We start from the raw sequence: 16708 nt of genomic DNA, 5'->3' as shown, positions 1-16708 counted from the left end.
TGGCAAAGTTTACACAGGCGAAAGTTTTCCAAAAGGGAAATTCCTTTAACGACAACAACGACAAGGACGAGGACGAGAAGTGGGAACTGAGGGGAGAACTGGCAGAACTGGGAGAAACTGGGCGACCGCGAATAGCGAAACAGAAGAATGTAAGGCATGAATTGTTGTTAATGCTGTGAGCGCGGCTCGGATTTTGCCTTTGCCACATAATTTTCGCATGCTGCTGCTGTTGCATCGCCACCAAGTCAGAATGGAGGACAGAGGCAAACGACTGCCCTTAGGATAGCAAGCAGTAGAAAAAGCTGAATTTTCAAAAACTGTGCAACAGACAAAAACAAAAAAAAAAATTAAAAAACTACTGCCCTTTTATTATTACACATTGCCGACGGTTTTTAATGACTGTTAGGAGAAGGTGGCATCTCTCACAGCCATTTGCTGACGTGTTGGCATTATGGTAATTAATAAAAATGTGCAAAACTTTATAATGAAAGGAAAGGGAAGGGAAGGGAAGGGAACTTACCCGAGTAGATTACACAAGTTTTTTAAATAGATTCCTCTATGTTCTCTTTTTGCAGAAACAATGTGGACTTGGCTCCGGGAGATCGTTACGTACGCATTGCATTCGCCGAGGCAGCCAAAGAGATCGATGTCGCTATCAATAATACACTGGACATGTTGTTCTCGAATCGTTCGGCGAAATCGCCACCGAATTATGGTGAATTGTTGCGTGTGTTCCGTTTCCCGACTGGCGAGGCCAGGCAATTGGCTCGGGCGGCAGAGATCTATGAACGAACTTTGGTCAACATTCGGAAGCATGTGCAACGCGGCGATAATCTGACCATGGATAGCGAGCAATATGAGTTTAGGGATTTATTATCACGCGAGCATTTGCATTTAGTGGCCGAACTGTCCGGTTGTATGGAGCACCGCGAGATGCCCAATTGCACCGATATGTGCTATCATTCGAAATACCGCAGTGTGGATGGAACCTGCAACAATTTGCAGCATCCCACATGGGGGGCATCCTTGACGGCCTTCCGTCGCTTGGCTCCGCCCATTTATGAGAATGGTTTCAGCATGCCGGTGGGTTGGACCAAGGGAATGCTCTATGCTGGCTATACGAAGCCAAGTGCTCGCCTTGTCTCGACGACATTGGTGGCCACGAAAGAGATAACTCCGGACGCTAGGATAACCCATATGGTTATGCAGTGGGGACAGTTTCTGGATCACGATCTTGATCATGCTATACCCTCGGTTAGTTCGGAAAGCTGGGATGGCATTGATTGTAAGAAATCATGCGAAATGGCTCCGCCATGCTATCCGATCGAGGTGCCGCCAAATGATCCTCGAGTGGTCAATCGCCGTTGCATTGATGTGGTTCGTTCTAGTGCCATTTGTGGCTCGGGCATGACATCCTTGTTCTTTGATAGTGTCCAGCATCGTGAGCAGATAAATCAATTGACCTCCTATATAGATGCCTCGCAGGTTTATGGTTACAGCAATCCATTTGCCCAGGAGTTACGTAATCTCAGCACAGATGACGGGCTCCTGCGTGAGGGTGTTCATTTCCCCAAGCAAAAGGCCATGCTGCCATTTGCTGCCCCCCAAGATGGCATGGATTGTCGTCGCAATTTGGATGAGAATAAAATGAATTGCTTTGTGTCTGGAGATATTAGGGTAAACGAGCAAGTCGGTCTGCTAGCCATGCATACCATTTGGATGCGTGAACACAATCGCTTGGCAACCAAACTAAAAGAGATTAACCCACATTGGGATGGCGATACTTTGTATCAGGAGGCCCGTAAGATAGTTGGCGCCCAAATGCAGCACATCACATTCAAGCAATGGCTACCCCTTATCATCGGCGAGAGTGGCATGGCCAAATTGGGTGAATATAAGGGTTATAATCCCCAAGTGGAACCCAGCATAGCCAATGAGTTTGCCACAGCCGCTTTGCGTTTTGGTCATACCATAATTAATCCCATTTTGCATCGCTTAAACGAAACATTCCAGCCCATTGCCCAGGGTCATCTACTGTTGCACAAGGCATTTTTCGCTCCTTGGCGATTGGCCTATGAGGGGGGTGTTGATCCCTTGATGAGAGGTATGCTGGCTGTGCCTGCCAAACTCAAAACTCCTAGCCAAAATCTCAATACCGAGTTGACTGAGAAGCTATTCCAAACGGCTCACGCTGTTGCCTTGGATCTGGCTGCCATTAATATACAACGTGGCCGCGATCATGGTATTCCTGGTTACAATGTCTATAGGAAATTCTGTAATCTTCCTGTGGCCAAGGACTTTGAGGATCTTGCCAGTGAGATAAGCAGTCCTGAGATTAGGCAGAAAATGAAAGATCTGTATGGTCATCCAGATAATATTGATGTCTGGCTGGGCGGTATTTTGGAAGATCAGGTTGAGGGGGGCAAGGTGGGACCTCTATTCCAGTGTCTATTGATAGAACAATTCCGACGTCTGCGAGATGGCGATCGATTCTATTACGAGAACCCCAGTGTCTTCTTGCCCGAGCAACTAGTCCAGATTAAGCAATCAAATTTCGGCCGTGTCCTTTGCGATGTGGGAGACAATTTCGATCAGGTGACTGAGAATGTATTTATCTTGGCAAAACATCAGGGTGGCTATAAGAAATGTGAGGACGTGGCCGGTGTTAATCTATATCTCTGGCAAGATTGTGGCAATTGCAACAGTTTGCCGCCCATTTTCGATACCTACGTACCCCAAACGTATGTCAAGAGGCGTCAAAAGAGAGAGATCTCTGAGAAGCATGACGTTTCTAACACTGCCGAAAGCTATGACAGTTCCCTGGAAGCCTTGTACGATGTGAATGAAGAACGTGTCAGTGGCCTGGAGGAGCTTATTGGCAGCTTCCAAAAGGAATTGAAGAAGTTGCACAAAAAACTACGAAAAGTGGAGGAGGCTTGCAATGCCGGCGATGGGGACCAACCACAACTGCAACAACCTGTGCCCCAGATAGTCCAGCTGGCACCAGCCCCAGCGCCAGTTTCGATAAAACCCAAACGCAGTCACTGCATCGATGATAATGGCACTACGCGTCTGAATAATGAGGTCTGGTCGCCGGATGTGTGCACAAAATGCAATTGTTTCCATGGCCAGGTGAACTGTTTGAGGGAAAAATGCGGTGAGGTTAGCTGCCCCGTGGGCATTGAACCCTTGACGCCGCCCGAGGCCTGTTGCCCACATTGTCCTCCCGCTGTTGCTGCTGCTCCATCCCCGCCACAGAAGTAAAATCATCCCAAAAATATGCATATCGACTTAACAATTAATCCGTAGTAGCCACATTAAATCTAATCGCACATAAAAAAGAAAATAAACAAAACAAAACGAAACAAATTAACTAACAACAACAATGTACTGCTACACAATGTAATAAAATAAAGCACATTCAAATCTCTTAGAGGGATGCTCTCAATCTTTTGTGATCTACTCAAAGTTCACATACTTTGTATGACTGCCTTTGGCTATCACCGAGTTATCCTTCTTATGCTTTAGTATGCAATCAATAAAGGCTAAAGTTCTTCCAGCTCTAATCGTATTGGCCTCAATCACAACATCGTCTCCCTCGCGGGCACCTTTCAGGTAACTGACACTAATGTCAACCGAGACACCGGGATGACAGGGCTTGGACATTAAAGCGTAAGTAGTAATCATATCCACCAGAGTGGCAGTGTATCCGCCATGGAGTCCGCCGCCTCTGTTTAGGTGCTCCGGCCCAACTTTGAATTCCGCAGTGCAGATGCCATCGCCTCCGCCTGTGATTTGTACCTGGAATCAAATACTTTTGATTATTAAATTATTAATGGATAAGCCATGTGGTCTTACCTTCTCCAGATGCCTCTCGAATCCGGTGGCTTTGGTTATAATCTCGGTTATGTGCTTGGCAAACTCCAAGCCTTTCTTGCGCGTGCCCATGCCGTTAGATTACGAAACGAAAAACAAAAAAATCAAAAGCTACTTTAATCAACAGCAATGGAATCGACGTTTGTTTACCCTATACAACACTGTTATCGCTTATTATGCTACTAAATAAAAGAATTTTTAAGCTCGGACGATCGGACTACTTAATTCATTTAAATGAAAATCTTCAAACAAAAAGGGTATGGAGCTTATGTACATATTCCCAAAATTTGTGTCGCATAGCTAGTGGAAATATCAACTGTATCTCAAAAGCCAACGATTACAGGGTAGCAAGCAATGTAAATAATAACAGCTGATTAGGCAGTTATCGATAACAGAGCGGGTTTTTAACGGCTTTTTGAATCTAGAACAAATTTATTTTGTATAAACAAAGTAGACTCTTAGCTTGTAATATCAAATGAATAATTTTCTAAGACTCCAAGTCCACAAATTTGGTCTGTCCACCAGTGGCAATCACTTTGCCATCCGATTTGCGTCTTAATACACATTCAATGTAGGCCATTTTTCTGCCTGCTCTCACTGTGTTTGCATCGACCTCGACCACATCGCCAGGCTTAGCTCCTGTTAAGTAGCTAACATTTAAGCTGGATGTCACCCCGGGATGCGAGCCCTTAGACATTAGAGCATAGGTAGTAACATTATCCAATATGGTGGCAGTCAAGCCACCGTGCAAGGAGCCCATGCGATTAAGATGTTCTTCTGCCACAGTAAATTCACCGACACAACGTCCATCCCCACCGCTGGTGATTTTTATCTGCAATTTTAAATTTAAGATGAGCGGTGATTCAACAATAATCGATATATTATTATAGTGTTGAGTACCGCTAAGCGGTAGATTTCAACTTATGCTACTTTTGGCGTTGCCAGAGTGTTTGATTTATTTAAAAATATTTAGTTTTATTTCAATTACACAAAAACCAGATAAAAAATCCACTAGCATCATCCGCTGAGTTGTTTCCTTTCGTTTGATACTGAATTCATATCCCTAAAGGCTGTTTTGAGCCAGAATAGCTTATGTAAATAATAGCCACTTCTAATCAGCTGTTCTATGAGCATCATCGGTTTTGTTTTTGGCATGTGCGTCGTTTTAATTCATTCTCTTACCATTTGTGTTACTCGATCGAAACTTTTGCCTTTAGTGAGGTAATCGGCCACTTGTTTAACGAAATCCAGCCCTTTTTTCGTTGACGCCATTTTGCGTTGATTTCCGTAATTATTTGATGGATTGAACTTTGCTACCCGCAATGCCAAGAGCTACTGACACCGACATCGGGGAGGACCATCTTATAGACGAGAATGGTAATGGGGTAGGGAAACTTTAAAGGGGCGGGAGGGATCCCACTCACACACACAAACGTATTCTCGTTTTTGTTTTGCTTGCGTTCTTCCCTGATTTACACTAGTGAAACAAATTTTGAATTGCTTGCAGGTGGCGCCTTAAGATTTCGCACTTTTTACCGAGGAAGTGTAAAACAAAATTCGGTCCATGAATTTCTATCGTCTACCACGGATGGTGACAATATTGCCCTCCTGGGATCGACAACGTCCCTCGTTACCCTGGAGATGACGAGCAAGGCGAATTGCCGGCTTCCCTTTCCCTATGTTGTCGCGAGTTTGGATTTACCCAGCAATGGACGCAGACCCTTAGATGAGTTGGCCAAACAGGCAAATCTCCCATTTATTTACGAACAGTGCCATGTCCTGGAAGCTCAGCAGTTTACCTTGGAGCCCGTCTATGTGGCAATCTTCTCGACAGAATTACCAAAACCTAAACTGATAGCAGCCAAATGGTCACCACAGATATTGCCCAATAAACAAATGCTTTTGGCCTCTCTCAATAGCCATGGAGTATTCCTGTTGCTCACTAAACCGTCAGAATGTACTCGCTGGAAGGAACTAAATGGTCTTGATGTGGCAGTCCACCTAAGAGACGTTCTGCAGAAACCCTATAAGGTGAATCCTTCAGAGATAAACAATTTTCAAGATTATCAACATTTTATAGATCGCAGTTGGATCACCATAATGGCCTGGGGTCCAACCAAATTGCGTTTATTCAGTCACACTCTTATATTGGGTACTGCAAGTGGGCACATTTGGGTGCTTAGTCTGTCTCCAGATGGTGGGCGTCTTTTGGATCACTGGCAGATGCAGACGGATTTGAATCGCATTTGCTTTCTGCAAGTATTCCAGGATCTGCTATTAGTTGGTGATGTCAATGGTCTGGTTAATCTATATAATTTCGCCTCCGCCTCGCTGGAATTGACATTGGTTAAGAATCTTTGGCTGAAATCAGATCGCATGGGTATACAGCAAGCTGAGATAACCCATTGCAGAAATAGAAATTGCACCTACATAACATTTTGTAAGGGAGCACATCTGCTCACCTGGTGTGAACAGAGCGATGGCAATTGGCTAGAGACACGTTTCTATGTGGGCGGCATGAAGATAACAGGTGATAAAAATTTATAAACTTTATTTAAATTTTGATTAAACTGTATACATCTCTCTCTCTCTCTCTCTCTCTCTCTCTCTCTGTCTGTTCAGCTCTTGCGGGAATAACCAGCAACAGCTACATCTTAGCCACGGCTCAGAGTAAAATCTATAAAATTCAAGTGGTTCACAAGTCCAACAATCATTTGTCTCTTACCATGAAACCTCTGCAGATAAAAAGCTGTGAAAATTATCAAATACTCGGGCTATTCAATAGTCGACATAAGAATCTGTATACGGCAGTCCTTTCACCGAAAAAGGAGTACTTGCAAACCACTTCGAAATTGCGAAATAAATTGCATCTACATGTGGGCAGCATACATCAGCGTGATCCCCTGATTCAGCTCGCTGCCAATCTAAAACTCCATGAGCCCATCAATTCCTCAGCCGATCTGCTGGCTGAGGTTCGCCTCACTTTGTTCTTCAAGAAGAGTATGCAAAAATATTTAAATTTTAGTTCGCTCGAGTATTTGCAATTCCATCAAAGGGCCACAGAGGCACAGCTGCAGCATTTACAATTGGTCTATCATATCCTAACACCCATTTATGAAATGCAAACAAAAATATTTCAATATTCCTGCCGTAATGAGAACACAAAATGCCGATTGGATTTGCTACTTGCCATGTTGACCACAACTCATATGCGTTTGAGACTACAGTATTTGGCCAGTTTAAGTGCGAAGGATCTAACCCCATTCCAAATACTAGCCAGCCAAAAAATGTTTAAAGAATTTGCACGTTTGAAGCGGAAATTGCAAATCAATCTGAATGCCGAGGAACATCCAGATGATATCATAACGCGACACTTTCTTGATCAAATGGATATACATTTTGAAGATCTGCGAGAACAGCTCAATGTTAAAGCGGAAAAGGATGAGCAACATATTCAGCTGGGGCAGTCTTTACTCCTTTGTAGCATATCCTATGTTGAGGTAAGAAGTTTATCAAGTTAATTATTTAATAGTCTTAGTAAAGCAATTATTTTTTTCCCCCTCAGATGCCCCTTAGTCTGGATCGTTGCTATTGCACTTTGTGTTCACGCCCAATCTTGATGAACAAGCAGAATCTTGAACAACTTTATGAAAACGGACCAAAAATCTTAATCTTTTGTCCATTCTGTCATGGCAGCTATAAATACGATTTAGTAAATTCATGATAAACATTAAATTTTATTCGCAAACTAAAATATTAAGCTGTTGCACTTCCAAATGAAGAAGGGAGGGAGGGGGTCGTGCATTTAAAACTGTGAAACATATATTATGGGACTGGTCTCAATTAGCAATATATCCTGCTCAACTTGACGCAAATCGGACTCCAGTTTACCCTTACGCTGACGCTTGGCTACACTATCAATCAGCAGTGGCATAGACTGATATTGCTTGGTATTTTCACTCAGATGTTGACGCAATCCCTCGAGTATTTCATTGCGCTCCGCATGTTCCATAATCCGCATGCCAGGCATTTCAGGTGGTCCACCAAACAAGGCAGCTGCTGAACCAGCTGCCCCAGAGGCACGCCCCTGTTGACCTCTTTTGTGGCCACCGCATAGCTCCTGAATTCGGGCCTCCTCCTTGTCACATATGGCACGCATTTGGGTTAACATTTTCTTTGTTTTGCTTATGTAAATGGGCACTTTACCGAAATCTTTGCGACATATGAACTGCGGCAGTAATCCCGAATTGACTAGATTGTGTCTCGTACCCGTCGGAGTGTCCACATAACGTGGCGGTGGTGGACAAGCCACTGTACGTTGAGCGCACTGTATATTACGGCGTATGAAATTTGGTGGCACTTTGCATTTACCATCGTCTTTGGCCGGACGCGGCAACGAGGGCACGCCTGGCCCCTTGGGACACATATGAGTGTTCTCGCGCCGCCATTTCACACCCTGATTCTTACGCAAAAACGCACAAGGCGGATCCAAGGGGATGTGGGCACAGCCCATTGTCCGATGAAAGGCCTTCTTGGCATCAGTTAGCAGACGTACTCCGTCATTTTGCATTACAACCGATTGCTTCTTATACTCCGCATTCAAACGATCCCTCAAATTCTGAGCGAAACGTGTGGCCTTCTTGGAAGCTGCCAGAAAATTGGACATTATTTACCAAAAGTGAAGTCCATCAATGATCAATACTCACCGTTCCCAAATTTGCCACCCTGTTTAGTTGCAGTTTGAGCCGCATATTCCCTTTCTACATCGAAAATACTTTCATCGTGATGGGTTATGTATACCAAAGACATGGTCGCTGTCTGTCACACCGAATGGCAAATGGAATAAACTCGAAAAAGCGCTACTACCCAACTGAATGGTTTTGTAAGGATTAGTTTTAGTGTTGTTTCCCAGTTTGTTGTTATTTATTATAGATATGTATATTGTTTTCCCGTAGTCAAGTGACCCCAAGCAGACTCTGTTTATAACAAAAAACGAAACTGGTTGCTATAGCTAAACAAAAATCAAACTTTTCTACATAGAAAACTCTCGGATATAAACATAATTTCGTTGTATATATGTTACGTAGTTAGTTATAAATGTTTTTTTTTTTTATTATTAAATTAAAAGCACAAATATTCAAGACACAGCTTGGTTTGCTTGCACACGAGAGAAGACTGACAATTACAATTACAGAGATAAAAATTCACATTTAATTATAATAAAAATAATAATAATAAGAAATTAAACATTTGTTTTGAATTCGTTATCATATAAAATTCGCGTTTATGTATAATAATGTCGCACATGCGTGTGTATATATGTATGTATATGTAAGTGTATAGGTTTTACGTGTAAAATGCATTTATATAAAATAAGTTGTTTTCGCAATTGGCATTATAAAAATTAGCACTAAAATTCGCTTGTCTTGTATACATTCAGTTTTGATTTTGATATTAAGGCCCTAACACTTAAGAACAAAAAAAAAAATACAAATATGATATTCATATAAATATATCCCTTTGTATATATGTATATGTACGTATGTATAAAATAAATTAGCATTAGCTTGTGGAAGTGTTGGAAGCACAACAGATTTGATATTTGTTTGTATGTATGTAAATGTATATTGTATTTTTGTAGAGAAGCACAAGGTGCATAATAACTTATCACTGCTATATGATATATGTATGTATATACGATATAAGATAATCTCAAAATCGCATTCAATATTTGATCGGAAAGTTATTTCGAGAAACAATTGTTCTAGAGTGACGAGGAATAATAATAATAATAATAGTATAATAAAGCCTGTTTAAAGGACTTGAAAATCTTCTTTTCTTTTGATCGATTTGAATTTTTGAATGTTAGATAAATGGAGATATCTCCCACATTTATATATAGGCACTACTAAAACCACGTGGACTGAAAATTATTGCACGTTGTCATTCTTCTGACTTGGAGCTGCCTGCCTTTGCATCCCCTGCTGCTCCTTTCTCCCTATGCTCTATTCTATTTAGTTTCGCTACTCTCCTTGTTGCGTTCCTCGCGTATACGCTTAAAGGCCTCAGTTTTAACAAAATCAACCAAATTATAGACCACCGTGCTGCGCACGGGAGCCTGAGCTGTAGCCGCTATGGCAACAGCTGCGGCAGCACTTGTGCCAGCACCCTGGGTATAGAGATTACCAACACTCATACTCTGACGATTGAGCAGAGGTGGCTTATTGGTCACATCCAGATCAAAGTATTGTAATTTGTGCTCTGTGTGGGCTGCGGCGGGAGCGGCTGCTGCGGGAGGTAGTTGGGATTTTTGTGCTGCGGCAGCGGCAGCTACTGCTAAATAAGATGTTGACATCATGGCCGCCGCAGCCGAAGCAGTGCGCTGATGCTGCACGGAATGACTACCGGGACTATTGGGATGTGGTCGATGCTGTTGCCGGGGCAGGGTGCGCGTCTCATGGAAATAAGCTGCAGCTGCCGGCGAATGGACATCCGTTTCATGGGGCAACACCATGGATAGGGGTGCTCCTGTCGAACGACGTGTTGCCGGTGACATGGTAGCCGATGATCCAAGCTAAAAAAAAAACCAAATAACAAATTTAGTGAGAGAGAAAAAGAGAGAGCGAGAGAGAATGTATCACCTTGTATGCATTTGGTTTGCATTTACGATCCACACTAGGTGGTCCAACAGCTCCTACACCACCAACTGCTGCTGCTGCTGTCTGTTGCTGTTGCAGTTGAGCTACATAAAATTTGGTAGTTAGATGCTCCATGGCTCCCACTGGCGGCTTGGCTGGAAACTCTTCGGGTGGTTTATCTTCGACAGTAGCCAAGCCACCAGGGGCTCCAGCTGTTGCTGCTACCTTGGGCTTTAGTTTACGATTCACAGGCGGACAATCCTTTTGCTCTATGAAATCATAACGAAAGACATTGCCCTCCATTTTGGTGGGCGCTGCATTTGTATAACAATGGGGGCGTGGCAACGTACGAGCACTTGCACTAACAGCTGATGGGGATGGAGTGGGACCTCCAGTGAGTGCAGCTGCTGCCGCTGCTCCTGCCGTTGATGATGATGAGATGGCAGCCACATCTGCCATAAGATTGGGAGTGGAAGCTGCTATTGGATTGGTATTATGAGGACTGGTCATGGGTCGCTCGCCAAGCAATTGATTAACATTGTAATACGGCAATTGATGCGAACGTGGAATGTCATAGCTCTCTTCGATCAACGAGGAATTGGCATGACGACGTGCCACAATGGCCGGTGAAGTGTTCTCTGTATCCGATAATTGTGGCAAATCACGTGGAATTCTAAATAGATAATAGATTTGCAATATGAACTAATCGGAAATTTATATAAGTGATGTTCCTTACTTTTCATTATCCTTAAAATCCAATATGAGATTATTTTTATTCTTCAATACTTTGGCCAACTTTTCTAATGTGTGATGTTGATCTGCTGCCTGCTTGAGAGGAGGTGGTGTTAGCACTGAAGCTGTAGATGTCACCGCATCGGCATTTGGAGTCGTTGCTCCACCGCCGCCACTGCCATCTTCAGGCATTTTCGAGAAACGCTGTGAGTAGGTTAAAACGAATGATTCATTCTCTATTGAACTATCCGAAGGCCGGGTACTGCGATCTACATACAAAGAAAAACCAAAAAATATCATATCCCCTCCAATCTCTTATATTGAAAATTTGCTTAGCTACTTACCCACATTTTCCCTTAATGGCAAGGGATGAGCCCATTCATCATCATCGGTAAACACACTTTCGGAATCCGAATCGGAACGTTGCTTTTGTCCAGAAATGGCATTAGCTGCCAGTTGCTGCTAAAATTCAAATATATATACATATGCATTTAAGCAGTCAAGTCCATGAATATTCAGGTAGGTAAATATTTGTTGCTTACCAAGCTCAAATTGGTTATTTTGGGTGAATAGGATTGATCGTTGGTCAAATTGAGACCAATATTATTATGACTTCTGGGTGTATCATAGAATTTGGGATCTAAATTATTTAGCGGCGTTGTTGGATTATGTGGTATATCCACGCGATGTCCACTTTCAGTCAAGAATTTGGGACTACCCGAAAAACATTCACTAATTGGTATATACGGTCCGGAGGCGGTGCTTAAAGCTGGTGAGGGAGCCTGCTGTTGGGCTCCACCCAATGACTGGGCTTGCGCCTCGGCCAAAGTCTGTTGGGTTAGAACCAAATGTTCGGGTAATTTGCGTACCACACCATTCGAGCTTATGGCCAGCCGTGCGGCCTGTTGCTGTTCCGCTGCTTGGGCTTGAGCCTGCGCTTGGATTAGGGCACTGTGATTCAAATACAGAGCCGTGGCTGGTGATGGTGGCGGCTGTTGTTGGGCAGCCGATAGCAAATGCTGCTGCTCGAAATTCCCATCACAGAGTAAAGTCAAACGATTGTTGTAGTCCGTGCTATTGGTATTCACATAGACCGAGTCGGAATTGTTATTTGTGGCGGCAGCAATTGCCGGAGTCTGATGCGGCATGGGCTGTTGCTCTATTACCGCCTGTGGACGACGCAGAAGTGTCGATGATGCACCACCACCACCCTGTGACTGTTGTCCTGTCGTTGTGGTGGTAGTTCCCGCCGATGAATGCAATGAAGTGGTTGTTGTATTTTGTGTAGAATTACTTAGCCCACCACTCGAGCTAGTATGTTGCGTGCGATTGTCATCTAAAATGGTGTGGAATGAATATATTAAAAGGTAGCCTTGACATCTTTCTTCTATGCAACTTACCTCCTGAACCCACTCCTCCTACTCCACCTGCTCCTATTCCACCAGCAGCACTTAACGGCAGCTCGTTGGACTGTTTGGTATCATGCAAGTGACACACTTGGCATATACAATTGACCCAATCCCGCATATCTTCTTCGGTTTCCGCTGCCAAATAATAGGTACGTTTCGGTGTCTTGATATCAAACATATATTGAAATTTCTGCTTGCGATTCTCAAGACGTAGGCCGCAATCGACTTGCTCACATTGATCCAAATCGATGACACCCTTCAGTTTACGGCAATTGTGATCGGTATAGTATTCAAGGCAAAACTGTTCGGGTATCTCGCCCTGCTTCAGTGTAAACCAACGTCGACGCCAGCGCTGTAAAACGAAAACAGAAACAGAACAGAACAGAAACAGAACGAAACAGAGTTAGTAAACAGAAATTTACATGCGAGGGTTATGCCTAAAGTTTGTGTAAGCAAAGTTTACTTCACGGAGGAGTGGCCATGACTCAATCCGCTCAATCCGGGGACAGTTGTTGGGTTTTTTATTTTTTTTTGATCTGGGATCGTCAAGTTGTTTATTTTGTTTAGGTATATGCAATCTTTATGATGGGTCAGAGACAGAGCGAGAGAGATTCCTTGCATGTATCACAATGACAAGCCTTGAATAGGAAGAATTGATTGAACTTGATCGCATACCAATAATTTTTTCCCTAATCTTAAGTTTTATATTATTAAAATGACTATTTAAAAGGTAACCCTCGTTGGATTGATGTGTAGAGTGAGTGGGGGGTGGAGTGGGTGGATGGGTGGTGCAGGTCGCTACACTTACAGTGGCTGACGATTTGCTTGGTACTACATCAGCGGCTATCAGCGTATGAGTAAGCGAGGCATTGGATAGCTTTTCCGCGGAATTGTAAGTTTTTTGCATTGACATTTTCTTGGGTAATCATCACATACACACACACACACACACACACAGAGAGAGAGAGAGAGACACACACACACACACCCAGTTGTTGATTGCTTAACAGATGAGTGAGAGTGGGCGCCTGTTTGGGTGGTTAATGCGTGGTTGGACGGACTTTAATCCTCTTCATAAAATATACACACAAAATAATAATAATAATATGCATTATTTTTGTTTCTTGCCCTTGTTGTTTGACGTGTAAGTAGAATATCATCTGCTTAATTGAATTATAAACAATAAACAAAAACCATCCACACACACACACACACACACACACACACACACACACACACACACACACACACACACACACACACACACACACACAAACACAAACACAAACATCTTGCCATAAATTGGCACCCCCCTAGGAGCAGAAAATACGCAGCTAATATTCTTAAGATATATGCCAGATATATATATTCATACATATGTATATCATACTCAGCACAGTAAAGTCTAACTAAGAGATACTATACTTCACTTTATCTTGGTCAATTTTAAACTATCAATAGCTTTGTTTTTTACCATCAAAGAATGGGTTAATCCTGCTTGGATCTACCCTTTACCTGCAAATGAACAATTTGACGCACCTGCCACTTTAATTTGCTTTAACGTTTCTACAGGTGCATAAATTAGCTAATTTTATTGCGATTTTAATTAATGAATTTAATATATGCTCTTGTCAATTCCAAATTTAGAGTAGTGTGGGCGCGGGGGCTAATACAATTGTTGGCCCTCATGTTTTCCGGACTGTTTTTTATATTAATAGAATTCATAATTTTCGCTTTTTGTGGAAATCCTCCGCCTTGCTTTCCATTACCTAAATGCGGCCCTGGCTAAAGTATTTAAAGAAGGCTTACTTAAAAACAGTTGATTTATTTATGTAAAACCAAGTTCGAGGCAAAACTATTAAAACTGATTAAGAATATGCATATATACATACATATATACAAATGTATACTGTATCTTTTTGCCTACTATGGAACCGTTTTTTTTGGATAATAGAAGATAGTTAATCTATTAAGCGCCAGGTGCCGCCACGTTGCTGACACTTGTGGCAAGTTGAAGTGCGAATACAAAAGCGAGGATATTGAAAATACATATTCTTATGGATTAGCCCATATACATATATGTACATATATGTATACAAGAGACAAATGCGTCATTGTTTTTGTGTGTGGCTCCCGTTGTTTTTGTGAGCGAGTGATATGATGTTAATATGGATGATGATGATGATGATGATGACGATGATAATCATGATGATGATGAGTGGCTTATCGGCAGTGCATTTACATTCATATGTATATGTGTATATTGCATAGCTATGCAAGTATGTGTGTATGTATGTATGTATGCATACGTGCCGCTTTGGGCCTTTCTTTCAACATGAAATACACAACAAAATTTGATTAAACGCAACAGTTGCTGCTGGTAATTTAATACTTGATCAACCGGGGAGACCAGCGTGAAGAGAGGAGTGAAGAAGGGCAAGGGGGCCGGGCCACTAGGGAGACTAGCAAAGTAAACATTTAACGTGAAAATTAATTAAGCGTAAATTCAGACCCCACAAACAGCAACAACGAAGAACAACAACAACAGTAGCAGAGACCAAAACATGTTCCCACGCCAAACACACACAGTCACACATACACATATGTACATGCAAATACTTTTCATTCAACTTTTTTTTCTTTCTTATTATTAATAATTTTGCTCGCATTTTTGTGGTTTGGGTTTGGGTTTGCATTTCAATCAATTTTCACTGAGCGCGTACGCCAGTCTGTCAATCATTCAATCAGCTAGTCAGTTAGTCATACCAGTCGAGTCTCTCCGCCTATTAATGAATTAAAAATGATTATCTCTGGGCAAACAACAACAACACCAACAAACAAACAAACACACACACACATATATACATGGAGAATCCGCTTTAAGCGCTGCAAGCAAGTGCGAGAGAGAAAGAACTAAATATACGAGTAATTGTAGAAAAAAAAATGCCAATAACATTATTGTTTTTGGTGCGTTTCTTCGTATGACTCAACTCAGTGTGCAGAAATAAAGAACTCTAACAGTAAACAACAGTTAGAAATTCCAATTTCTCTTTCCTTATTCTTGCAATTTGCATTTTTTGGGAATGTTTATAACAGTGTGTTGATGTTTATTGATAGCGGGGGCGGGGGGATCATGGTGCGCGGATGGAGGCGGGGTATAGGGGATCGTTATAGGAAATTGCTTCACTTGACTAAGATAGAGGGGGAATGGCGTTGAAGTTTTTCTCGGATAAAATATTCAACACTTACAGCGCGCCAAATCCGTTTGGTGGGCGGTGATTTGATAAGCCAGCCCTCGTAAAATGTGCGATCCATTTTATTTAAATTTTTCTCTGATTAATTTTTTCGAGTTTTCGTCTCAAGAACTAGCGGTGGGGAAAACATTAGAGCTGGAAAAAACATCGATGGTACTATCGATGCATCGATGGTTTTGTATTTTTATAAAACATCGATGTTTGGCCAGCACTATCGATGTTTTCTTTCTTTTTCAATTCTTCGACGGAAAAGCATATAAATAAGAGTTTTCTGTTTTGTATTTTGCAATTTAATTTGGAAAGTAGATTTTACTTCTTTACAGTTAATATTATCTTATTTACAAAAGTTTTAAAAAAATGGCCAACAAATTTCTATGTGTGCCTGCATCGTCCTGCGAGTCGGAACAACTATCTAGCACGGCAGACCAAATAATATCGGATAGACGTTGCTCTTTGAAATCTTGTGTCGTAAAGAAACTTTTGTTTTTAAACAAAAATCTCAAAAATGATCCCTTACCCTTGTTTTTTTTTTTTTTTTTTGAATGGTAATAATTTAAAACAAAAGTAAATCTTTAAAAGAACGTATTTCTTTTAATTTTAGTTAGTTATAAAAAAAGTTACCAAATGAATGAATTGTTATTTACTAAATTTTAGCTTATAATTAAAATATAACCCCAAATCTTAATAAGTCACTTCGTTTTTATTTAGTATCGCTTTAACTATTGTTGCTATATCTTTCTATTCCATTGAGATCCGCGAAATAAATGAATGATTTTAAAAATACCGCGCAAACATCGAA

The 16708-nt window shown here is 41.8% G+C and overlaps 6 protein-coding genes across 7 annotated transcripts in view; 2 read left to right on the top strand and 4 right to left on the bottom strand.

Moving 5' to 3' along the window:
- Nucleotides 1–3433, top strand: part of LOC6645145 (peroxidasin) — a 34761-nt gene extending 31328 nt beyond the window's left edge. The window contains exon 9 of the mRNA XM_002067809.4: nt 576–3433. Coding sequence (XP_002067845.1) covers nt 576–3264 — 2689 coding nt within the window. The 3' untranslated portion in view covers nt 3265–3433. The remainder of the gene's footprint in view (nt 1–575) is intronic.
- On the bottom strand, nt 3370–3982 carry LOC6645144 (acyl-coenzyme A thioesterase 13). Its single transcript, XM_002067808.4, has 2 exons — nt 3859–3982; nt 3370–3801 (listed from the first exon to the last, which is right to left on the bottom strand). The coding sequence occupies exons 1-2, from the start codon at nt 3946–3948 to the stop codon at nt 3460–3462; spliced, it is 432 nt and encodes a 143-aa protein (XP_002067844.1). The 5' UTR covers nt 3949–3982; the 3' UTR covers nt 3370–3459.
- A 273-nt stretch (nt 3983–4255) lies between these two features.
- Nucleotides 4256–5148, bottom strand: LOC6645143 (acyl-coenzyme A thioesterase 13). Its single transcript, XM_002067807.4, has 2 exons — nt 5059–5148; nt 4256–4708 (listed from the first exon to the last, which is right to left on the bottom strand). The coding sequence occupies exons 1-2, from the start codon at nt 5146–5148 to the stop codon at nt 4364–4366; spliced, it is 435 nt and encodes a 144-aa protein (XP_002067843.1). The 3' UTR covers nt 4256–4363.
- Nucleotides 5149–5191: 43 nt separating this feature from the next.
- On the top strand, nt 5192–7630 carry LOC6645142. Its single transcript, XM_002067806.4, has 4 exons — nt 5192–5253; nt 5384–6406; nt 6499–7376; nt 7442–7630. Exons 1-4 carry the CDS (start codon nt 5199–5201, stop codon nt 7598–7600), a joined length of 2115 nt encoding a protein of 704 aa, XP_002067842.2. The 5' UTR covers nt 5192–5198; the 3' UTR covers nt 7601–7630.
- LOC6645141 (enkurin) lies at nt 7594–8871 on the bottom strand. The gene is made up of 2 exons (XM_002067805.3): nt 8583–8871; nt 7594–8523 (listed from the first exon to the last, which is right to left on the bottom strand). The coding sequence occupies exons 1-2, from the start codon at nt 8683–8685 to the stop codon at nt 7682–7684; spliced, it is 945 nt and encodes a 314-aa protein (XP_002067841.1). The 5' UTR covers nt 8686–8871; the 3' UTR covers nt 7594–7681.
- Nucleotides 8872–9322: 451 nt separating this feature from the next.
- LOC6645041 (protein daughter of sevenless) lies at nt 9323–16041 on the bottom strand. Of its 2 annotated transcripts, none has more exons than XM_002067804.4 (7): nt 15905–16041; nt 12647–13007; nt 11789–12582; nt 11591–11708; nt 11251–11515; nt 10518–11187; nt 9323–10450 (listed from the first exon to the last, which is right to left on the bottom strand). In XM_002067804.4, the coding sequence occupies exons 1-7, from the start codon at nt 15968–15970 to the stop codon at nt 9887–9889; spliced, it is 2838 nt and encodes a 945-aa protein (XP_002067840.1). In that variant the 5' UTR covers nt 15971–16041; the 3' UTR covers nt 9323–9886. The 2 variants fall into 2 exon arrangements, with proteins under 2 accessions (XP_002067840.1, XP_023032908.1); XM_023177140.2 differs by having other exon boundaries at nt 11591–11705.
- Nucleotides 16042–16708: the final 667 nt, after the last annotated feature.

This window comes from Drosophila willistoni (assembly GCF_018902025.1).
Source record: "Drosophila willistoni isolate 14030-0811.24 chromosome XR unlocalized genomic scaffold, UCI_dwil_1.1 Seg105, whole genome shotgun sequence".
NCBI classification, from domain to species: Eukaryota; Metazoa; Arthropoda; class Insecta; order Diptera; family Drosophilidae; genus Drosophila; species Drosophila willistoni.
This window is presented reverse-complemented; position numbering and strand designations above follow the sequence as displayed.